This window comes from Podarcis raffonei, chromosome 16 (genome assembly GCF_027172205.1).
Source record: "Podarcis raffonei isolate rPodRaf1 chromosome 16, rPodRaf1.pri, whole genome shotgun sequence".
Taxonomy (NCBI): Eukaryota; Metazoa; Chordata; class Lepidosauria; order Squamata; family Lacertidae; genus Podarcis; species Podarcis raffonei.
In genome coordinates this window covers 5,293,570-5,303,482 of record NC_070617.1, presented here as the reverse complement: position 1 = coordinate 5,303,482, position 9,913 = coordinate 5,293,570, and the positions used below count along the sequence as shown (strand labels likewise).

Below are 9,913 nucleotides of genomic sequence, written 5' to 3'. Positions count from 1 at the left end.
TCTTTAAAGTGTGTCATGCAAATTTGCACAGGAAAAAGAGCCTTTGAGAGCAGACATCCTGTTCATCTTGCTGAATCAGGCATCCAGATCAGACAATACCCTGCTTTTCCTCTGAGAATGTGACTTAATTTCTATACATGTGTAAATGTAAGGTGGCGGAATGCCTCTCTAGAAGCCTGTGTGATGCATAGGCCTCTGAACTCCACTTTTGTGGGTTCCCCAGCAGCTGCTGTTGTTTTTTTTTCCAAGTAAAGCTTAGAGATCACAACTGGTGTGGTTAATTAAGAGAAAATCCACCACAGAAGCCTAAAAATAACCAGCTGGAGCCCTAAGGATGGGCGGGTGCTGGTAGAAGGAGCACTGTTATTTTTTCTTTTTTAAAAAAATAATAATATTAGGAGCATCTTCCCAGACTTTTATTTGCAAATCACATGGCTAAGTTGGGTGTCACAAAGAGGAATTGTAACAACAGTAATAAAAAAATAACGTTAAAACCCTGTTCCGTCTTCCAGGAGGCGATGGAGCTAAAAAAAAAATATGAATAACATGAAGGATAAGCAAAGACCTTCAACACTGCCAAGTTGGTGGGCAGCCTCTTTTCACGCAGGGAAAGCAAAAACACAAAACACTGGAATGTTTATCCGGAGAGAAAAGAAAGAAAATGATAAATCTGAAGAATCCGTGGAAGGAAGGAAGGAAGATCCTTTTCTTACGCCGGGCTGCGGTCGGGCTGTCTTGCTTAGGGGGGCATGGGCCCCCGCATGGGCCCCCGGGGCGGCACCATGGGTCTCTGGGTGGGCCGAGGGGGGAGAGGGATGCGCTGGTAGCCGTAGGGCGGGGGCCGAGGGGGCCCGTTGTATCCGTGGGGTGGCATCAAGGGAGGCGGCCCACGCATCCCGTGGGGGGGCATGGGGCCGGGATGACCTGGGGGAGGAAGAAGAGCAGGTATCTGGATTAGACAACAGCTCGGGAGAAACAAGGGACAGCACAGAACGAGCAAGTGCCCCCGGCAAAAGAAGCAGGAAAGATTTAACACACACACACACCGTCTGTATTTGAGATCTGTAGTTCCACTTCATGCAAATGAAAGAACAGGGCATAAGGAAGAAACCAGCTGAAAAGATTCACCTCCGAAAGGAGTTTCTGTACTAAACAAAAAGAGGAACCTAGAAGGATCCTAACCGCCCCAAGCCTTGTCGACACTTACCCATCGGCGATCCAAAGTGAGGGCCCCGGGGCGGCATGCCCATGGGCGGGGGGCCAGGGTGGGGCATGCCTGGGGGAGGGCGGGGGGGCGGCTGGCCTCCTGCCCCCGGCGGTCCTGGGTGATGAGGGCCCATCCCGGGCATCCCGTGGTGTACCTGCATCTGTGGCATTCCTGGAAACGCAGGTGCAGAAGTTAGTAGGAGTATTCGCAGTAGCGTTATTTGTTATCTGCCCTCCACCCTTAGATCCCAGGGCAGGTGCAACATCAAAACACGACGTTAAGTTTGAAACTACAGTGGACGCTCGGGATGCAATCGTGATCCGTGCGGGAGGCACGTTCACAACTCGCAGCGCTGCGTCTGCACACACGGGTCGCGATTCAGCGCTTTGCACATGCAAAATGCACAATTTAGCACTTCTGCACATGCACAAGCACCGAAACCCAGAAGTAACCTGTTCCAGTACTTCCGGGTTTGGCGCAGTGCACAACCTGAAGCGTCTGTAACCCAAGGTATGACCGTAATTGCAATTGTAAAAATAAGATGGGTTCTGAAAACTCAAGTGGCAAGAAAGAGGGTGAAGAGGTAAGTCTTCAGCAGTCGCTAGAAGCTGTGCAGTGAGGGTGCCAGACACACCTCTGCGCATCTTGCAAGACCCTTAACTATTTGGCTCCAGGGTTCCTCAGAGACTGCCCAATCCCTCATATCCCTGCTCAATCACTAAGGTCTTCGGGAAAGTCGCTGTTATTGGTTCCCCATGACCCAGGTGCTGTGCTGCAGTCATTATCAAGGGCCCAGTTTCAAAAAATAAAAAGGAAATAAAATAAGGAAATAAAAAGCCCCCATTGGGCACCAGAAGTTCAGCAGGTAAAGGGCCTGTTCGACCTCAGCTGGAAGTGAGTTCCATAGGTCAAACAAGCCTGCGCCCTCCTGACATTCCAGCGCCCAGTGAAGATTTTACTCCAGCAAGCAATTTTAATTGAAGTCTGATTTTATGATTTTAACCGGATTGAATTCTTTATACAGTCGTACCTTGGAAGTCGAATGTAGTCCGTTTGACTTCCAAAACATTCGAAAACCAAACGTTCGGCTTCCAAAAATAGTTCGCAAACCAGAACAGTCACTTCCGGGTTTGCAACGTTCGGGAGCCAAAACGTTTGGGAACTAAGCTGTTCGAAAACCAAGATACAGCTGTATTGTACATTGTTAAATTGCTTAGAGACTACACTAAGCAGTATAAAAAGTGTTTAGTTTAAATGAAAACAGTAAGTGCCCTAAGAGGAAGGCAGAGGTCCACTGCAACTGAGGGTGTTGTGGTTATTTTGCAGAGAGAGAGAGAGGAAGAGTTGCCCCCCAAAGGCAAAACGTACCTGGGTGCATCCCACCTGGAGGGAAAGGATGCGGGTGGGGAGGGTGTGCCCCTCCAGGAGCACCTCCGGAAGGCGGTCCTGGAGCACCGGCGCCAGGCGGCATGGGTGGGGGCGGCATGGCTGGCGGCATCCCCGGGGGCATGGCTCCTGGTGGTGGCACTGGCGGAGGGAACGACCCAGGTGGCGGGATACCTGTGAAGGGTGGAAAGGAGAACTGTAAGAGACGCTGAAGGAAGAGAAACCCTGAAATTCCGTACAACAAAGATCCCATGCTGTTAAAAGGAAAGGCATGTTCATAAGAGCGTAAGAACAGTTGGCTGGATCAGGCCAATGGCCCATCTAGTCCAGCATCCTGTTTTCACAGCATAGGAGCCAACTCCTAAGCCCCTACAATAAAATATTTGTGGGGCTGGGCCCCCACAAAGTTGATGGACATTCGCATTCAGATGGGTGTGTGATCGATTATGCAGGGCGGGGCTTACCTGGGCCCCCGCAGTATTTTATTCAAGTTCGCACCCCCGTTTCACAGTGACCAAGCAGGTGCCCATTTTGGTAAACCCAGAATAATAATAATAATAATAAATTTTATTTATATCACGCCCTCCCCAGCCGAAGCCGGGCTCAGGGCGGCTAACAACAATAAAACAATACAAAAGTACAACACAAACAACACTCTAAAATCATTCATTATAAAATTAATTAAATTCAAGCCACTGGCCACCATTGGGCCAGAGCTCCGTGAAGATTGTCGAGGGAGGGAGTCAGGCTGTGCCCTGGCCAAAGGCCTGGCGGAACTGCTGTCTTGCAGGCCCTGCGGAAAGATGTCAAGTCCCGCAGGGCCCTAGTCTCTTGTGACAGAGTGTTCCACCAGGTCGGAGCCACAGCCGAAAAAGCCCTGGCTCTAGTTGAGGCCAGCCTAACTTCTCTGTGGCCGGGGACCTTCAAGATGTTTTTATTTGAAGACCGTAAGTTTCTCTGTGGGGCATACCAGGAGAAGCAGGACCTGCGCAGAGGATAACTCTCTCCTCTCCTGTGGTCTCCAGCGACTGGCGTTCAGAAGCTGGAAAGCACAGGAGCAGTGGAGACAGAGCAGAGTCCTCGTGCTAGAAGCCATTGAAAGCCTTCTCCTGCTCCATGAATTTGTGCAGTCCTCTTTTAAAGCCGTTCGTGTTGGTGGCCACCACTGCCTCCTGTGGACATGAGTTCCACAGTTTAACTCTGTGCTGCGTGAAGAAGGAACTTTCTTCCATCTGCCCTGCATCTTCCTTTGAGATCTACCCAGGCGCACAGCTACAACAGCAAACCACCAGAACAACAGAAAACTGGTGTGCCCTTGAGCCTCGGCCTTGCCAGTTAAAGCGAAGCCTACCACCCAACTGATCAACTGAAGCTTGATCTCAAGGGAGAGGGACATCAACACCCATTACCTTGCATCTAGGCAATGTGACCAATAGTCAGAGGTTATGTGAGTTGGGTTCCAGCTGTCTCCCACTCCCACAAATCCCTGTTTTAACAGATTACTCTACTGATCAAACCTTGTAGCAGTTTAAGGTAAACCATGTCAGAGAAGTAGGAGCATTCATCTTTCGTGCGGTAACACGGTTTTGGGGTAACTATAAGAACATCGTAAGATGACCTGCTGGATCAGGCCTGGGGGGGGCTCTTGTCCACCAGCATCCCGTTCTCACAGTGGCCTATTGCCCCCTAAGAACCTAGAAAACTCAACAGGCTGCTCTGCTCCTAGAGATTCCATAATCATATTATTATTTATACCCTGCCCATCTGGCTGGGTTGCTAGATCAGGTCAATGGCCCATCTAGCCTAACATCCAGTTCCCCCAGTGGCCAAACAGATGCCCCCAAAGTGAAACTGGCAAGCAGGACTGAATCACAACAGCACTCTTCCCTCTTGCAGTTTCCAGCAACCAGCCACTGATAGCATTACCCTCCATGGCTTTCTTTAATTCGGTAAGTAGACCCTGGCTGTTGGATCAGGTGAGTAGTATTTATGGGACCGCCTCTCCTGGTCTGCCTTAAGGTCCATGAATAATCATAGTTTAGAGGTTCCTGGCCCTAAGGAAGTCAGATGATCCTCCACCAGGACCAGGACCTTCTCGGTGATGGCTCCGACCTGATGGAATGGTCTGTCCCATGAGACCAGGGCCCTGCAGGATTTAACTTCCTTCTGCAGGGCCTGTAAGACAGAGCTATTCCGCCCGGCTTTCAATTTGAACTTAGCCTGACCTTATATTCCCCTTCCTTCCCTTCCCTCCCCTTTTTATGAAGATTACCCGTTCTGGGACCCCACAGCTAATTCTCCCCTGGTATCCTCACTGGCCCAAATAGGAACTAATTTAGCCAGCTAGCCCTGGTGATCACCTAATGTTTATTGGATGGATTCCCCCCCAAAAAAATTGATTTTCAAATTCTGAATTTATTGTTATTCATGTTGTATACTGTATTTTATGCTGTTTTTTGTTGCATCAATTAAGTGTTTTAAATTTGTTGTTAGCTGACCTGAGCCTGGTTTTTTGAACCGGGAAGGGCAGGGTATAAATAAAAAATTTTTATTATTATTATTATTTAGTCCAGCCTCCTGTTCTCACAGGGTCCAAATACCCCTAAGGGCCTAGGCGTCTAGACTGCCTGTGGATCTGGAGACTCCATAAGGACATCAGAAGAGCCTGGCTGCTGGAGCAGGCCTGCATCCCATTCTGGCAGTGGGCAACCAGATGCCACAATGGGAAGCCCACAAGCCCTGTTCAGGGAAGTTTTTAATATGTGACATTTTAGTGTATTTTTCATCTTTGTTGGAAGCCGCCCAGAGTGGCTGGGGAAACCCAGCCAGATGGGCGGGGTACAAATAATTATTACTATTATTATTATTATTATTACATGCGGAAGTGAGCTGAAGAGCGTTCTCCCCCAGTGGTTTCCAGCTCTTCTGAAGCGCTACTGCCTGTGGAGGCAGAACATTGCCATCATGGCTACCAGCCAACTCTCAACATTCTCAAAACCAATGAGACAGAGACATAGGGAGAGGGACTGGGGGGGGGGAGAGAGAGACCTAAATTGAAAAACACCAGCCAGTTTAGAAATATCGAAAGGATAAGAGGGGGCTGCATACCTGGCGGGGTGACGCCTGGACCCAAGGTGGTGACGACCGGGGTGGGCACTGAGGGCGGAGGAGGGGCGTCGGCAAAGAGCTGGTGGGGCCGGTCGGCCTGCGAGAGGGGGTTCTGGGCGGCCAGGAGGCGCTCGGCCGCCGAGCCGTGCCTCTCGCCCTTGGAGTCCTTCTTGAAGGCGTAGGAGACAGTGATGGGGCGGTTGCACAGGTACTGTCCGTTCATGGCCTCGATGGCGGCGTCGGAGGCGTCGAAGCTGGCAAAGTTGATGAAGGCGTACCCCTTGGAGTTGCCCGTGTCCGGGTCGCGCATGATCTTGGGGGTCTGGAGGATGACCCCGAAGGCGCTGAACGTGTCGTAGAGGAGCTTCTCGTCAATCTCCGGGTCCAGGTTGCCGATGAAGATGTTGGCGCCCACATCCAGGTTCTTGTTGTGGGCCGAGGCCTTGTTCACCCGGATCGGCTTCCCGTACAGCTTGATCATGTTCATGATCTTGATGGCGTAGTCGGCATCCTCCTCGCTAAGGAACTCCACAAACCCATAGCCTGGAAGGAGACAGGACAAGAAAGACACTTAAAATAGGGTTGCCATGAAATCAAGTCTAAGCGTCTGCTCAGTAATTTTATCGGAAGTGAGTGACGATGGCAGCTGCCAGCAGTGAAAAGACCTTTGGGTTGATTCGGCAGAAACACCAGTGTGTGAGGAGATGCTGCAAACTTATAGAGGGGAATCATAGACTTAAAATCCACACAGAAACACATCATTGTTTGTTTGTTTTAACTCGGGAGGTGCTAGAGGTATAAATCATTTAAGAAGCTGGTACTACTGGATCAGGTTCATCAGTTTTGTTGAAGAATTATTATTATTATTATTATTACTATTATTATTATTACGGCGGCGGCTGCTGCTGCTATATTTATTCTCAGTCTTTTTTCCTGAGGAGAATCAAGGTGGTTTACAGATAAAAAACCAAGGATTGCTAAAAGCATGCGGGGGGGAACCATCTTTAGAAAACATTAAGCATTGATAGAATTCAAACTATATACTTATATAAAATTTGTTTAAAACATACAAATAATTACAATAAAAGCAGCCCAGCACCAGCCCTTTCATTAAAAGCAGTCAATTCCCCAAAGCCTGTTGGAACGGGTTCTTCATCTCCCTGAGAAAGGACAAGGAGAAAGGGAGGTCCAAAGTCTGGGAGCAGCCACCACCATGAAGGCCCTTTCCCATGTCCCCACCTGTCAGGATGGCAGTATTGAAAGAAGGGTCTCTCCCAAAGATCTCAAAACCCAGGCAGGTTCACATGAGGAATTGTGGTCTTTCAGAGCTTGGACCTAGGCCATGCAGGGCTTTATAGGTCATACGCAGCACTTTGAACTGTGTCCAGAAACAGGCCAGTGGATCTGTTCTAGCAAGGGAGACGTACATTCCTTATAACCGGTCCCAGTTAATTAAACTGAATAGTTTTAATTGGGTTTTCAGTAAGCGTGCAATTAATTGTAAGTGCTCTGATTTTATTGTGTTATTATCTTCCTCGGCGTGACATGCAAACTGCTATTCTGAATAATGCTGGAGAGCCAGTGTGGTGTAGTGGTTAAGAGCGGTAGATTCGTAATCTGGGGAACCAGGTTTGCGTCTCCGCTCCTCCACATGCAGCTGCTGGGTGACCTTGGGCCAGTCACACTTCTTGAAGTCTCTCAGCCCCACTCACCTCACAGAGTGTTTGTTGTGGGGGAGGAAGGGAAAGGAGAATGTTAGCCGCTTGGAGACTCCTTCGGGTAATGATAAAGCGGGATATCAAATCCAAACTCCTCCTCCTCTTCTTCTTCTTATAAGGTAGGGGGCACCCGGGATAAGTTTACGGAACCGGGGGGGGGGGGGTCCCAAAATATTCGGGAGCCACTGCTTTGCTGGGTGGGGGAGAGGGGTTATTTGCTTGTTTCAGTTTTCACTGTAAGCCACCTGGGATAAATATCATGTAAGGAAGGCATGTGAATGCTTTAAATATGGAAATTGTCCCAGTACCGCAACCATTTTTATATTGTAACTGTTTTTAAATGTGCATATTGTTTTTGTATATTTAGAATCGTTTTTGTCCTTTTCTTGTTTCAAGGTTGCAACTGTTTCATTTGTTTTGTAATTACTTATTTTGTTGTGGCAGCCCACAGGGGCCTTTTTAAAGAAAAGCTAATTAAATAAGCAAACCTACAGGGTAAGCGCTCTGCCATAGCCTAGTGGAGGAGCACCCACTCTGCAAGCAGAATGTCCCAGGTTCTACTCCCAGTGGCATCTCATGGTAGGGTTGGGAGAGAACCTCTGCCTGAAATGCTGGAGAGCTGCTGCCAGTCAGTGTAGACAACACTGAGCTAGATGGGCAAATGGGTCTGACTCAGGAAAAGGCAGCTTCCTATGCTGCTAGGTGCACCTTATATGCACGGAAATTACTGACTATTCACCCCCCCAAGGAGACAATTCTTATGCACGTGAGTGAACTGGACTTTTCTGCAAGATAGGTGGGACCATCGCTCGCTCATGAGCAAAGCCAAAGGAAGATTTATGGCTCAGGTTGGTCATCCTGGCTGACAACACATGGGAGCTGGAGTCCAAGAACATGGAGGGCGCCATGTTACATCCGCTGACAAACATGCTCCCTCCAAAACAACATGCTCTTGGCATCGCTTACCTTGATGCTGGCCAGTGACTCTGTCTTTGGGCATGTGGGTATTGACGACCGGACCTGCCTGGAGGAACAGCTCCCACAGGAGAGGTTCGCTGACCTTTTCGTCCAGGCCTCCAACGTACACAGTGGCATCTGGAGCGGAGAGGAAAGAGACACACCCATCAGTTGCATGGACAGAGAGAGCAGGCTCTTCAGAGATCTCTCCACCAACTCATCCAAACGAATGCACTACGGGCAGGTTGGACCAGATGACCGTTGGATCCCTTCCAACTGGCCTATGCAATTAATGGACATATAAGCTAGACATATACATTCATTTTCACTTCAAGTATGCCTGAAGTTAGTTGCAACTTAATAACATTTCAGTAGACACCTGCACTCGCGAAAGCCGAATTATTAACAATAATTAGCATCCATTACTGCAAATAAAAATAGCAGCTTAAACTTAATAATATAAACAAAAGTAGCTTTTAAATAATAATAATAATAATAATAATAATAATAATAATAATAATAATGGTGCCTTTCATGTCGCCCACGCCGTACAAAAAGGGGAAGCGACCCCAATGTAGACTGGCCTGACAGTAAGGGTGATGATAAATATAGCCACACGCACTTGTGAAATATTTATTATTAATTGTAATTCGCCTCTGTTGCTATTAACAAGATCAGCTTCAACTTCACCCACCCACTTCCAAAACGGGAAGCTCCCCCTATATAGAGACTGTTCTGTTGGCAATAATAATTAGCAGCTGCTGCTAGTAATGATTATTAATATTATTACTACTACTACTAATACTACTACAGCATTAATCCCTCCCTATCCAAAGCCAATGGTCCTGCCACGCCAAGAGGGGAGGGGAGGGGGTTTTTTGGGGGGGCTACAACCCATAATAGTTCTCCACTTCAACAGCCTCCGCCCTGAAGAAGGGGGACCTGCCCCCCAGCCCCAGCCCTCACCTTGGTTCCTCTCGGAGATGGGCCCAGCCGCCATCTTGGCGCCACTTTCCAACTACCTCGCGACCCCAACGCCTCAAGCACGACGGCCTCCCAGGAGCCACTGCCGACGCCGCCCCGCCCACCGGAAGCGGCGCGTACTACCGGCGATCCCTAGGCGCCGTCGGCCATCTTAGGAGCGGGCAGTTAAAGAAGGCGGGAGACCGGACGTGACGTTGTGAAAGAGCAGGTCGGCCCTCGTCAGGTTTAAACGGAGGAGGTGAAACGCCCGCTCCGGCCTTTTTAAGGTGAAATCGGCGCCGCCATTTTGAAAGAGGGCAGGCGGAAGTTGCGGTGCGTAAGAAGGTGCTAACGGAATAAACACACTATGAGGTAATTCTAATATCGTGTCGTAATAAAATGTATATTATAACACATATATATTATATTATTTTATATATATAGATATAAATATAGATATAGATACACATATATATATTTGTGTGTGTGAATGTCATTTGTTTTTTCACCTCAGGATTTTCTCCTCAGAAATTGTTAGTTTTGCGACTGTTACTATATTCCATATACAGTACTG

The 9,913-nt window shown here is 48.6% G+C and overlaps 1 protein-coding gene across 1 annotated transcript; it reads right to left on the bottom strand.

The window, feature by feature from the left end:
* Positions 1 to 401: 401 nt before the first annotated feature.
* Positions 402 to 9,472, bottom strand: SF3B4 (splicing factor 3b subunit 4). Its single transcript, XM_053369403.1, has 6 exons — positions 9,343 to 9,472; positions 8,386 to 8,514; positions 5,702 to 6,244; positions 2,576 to 2,767; positions 1,208 to 1,378; positions 402 to 924 (listed from the first exon to the last, which is right to left on the bottom strand). The coding sequence occupies exons 1-6, from the start codon at positions 9,374 to 9,376 to the stop codon at positions 740 to 742; spliced, it is 1,254 nt and encodes a 417-aa protein (XP_053225378.1). The 5' UTR covers positions 9,377 to 9,472; the 3' UTR covers positions 402 to 739.
* Between the last annotated feature and the right edge of the window lie 441 nt (positions 9,473 to 9,913).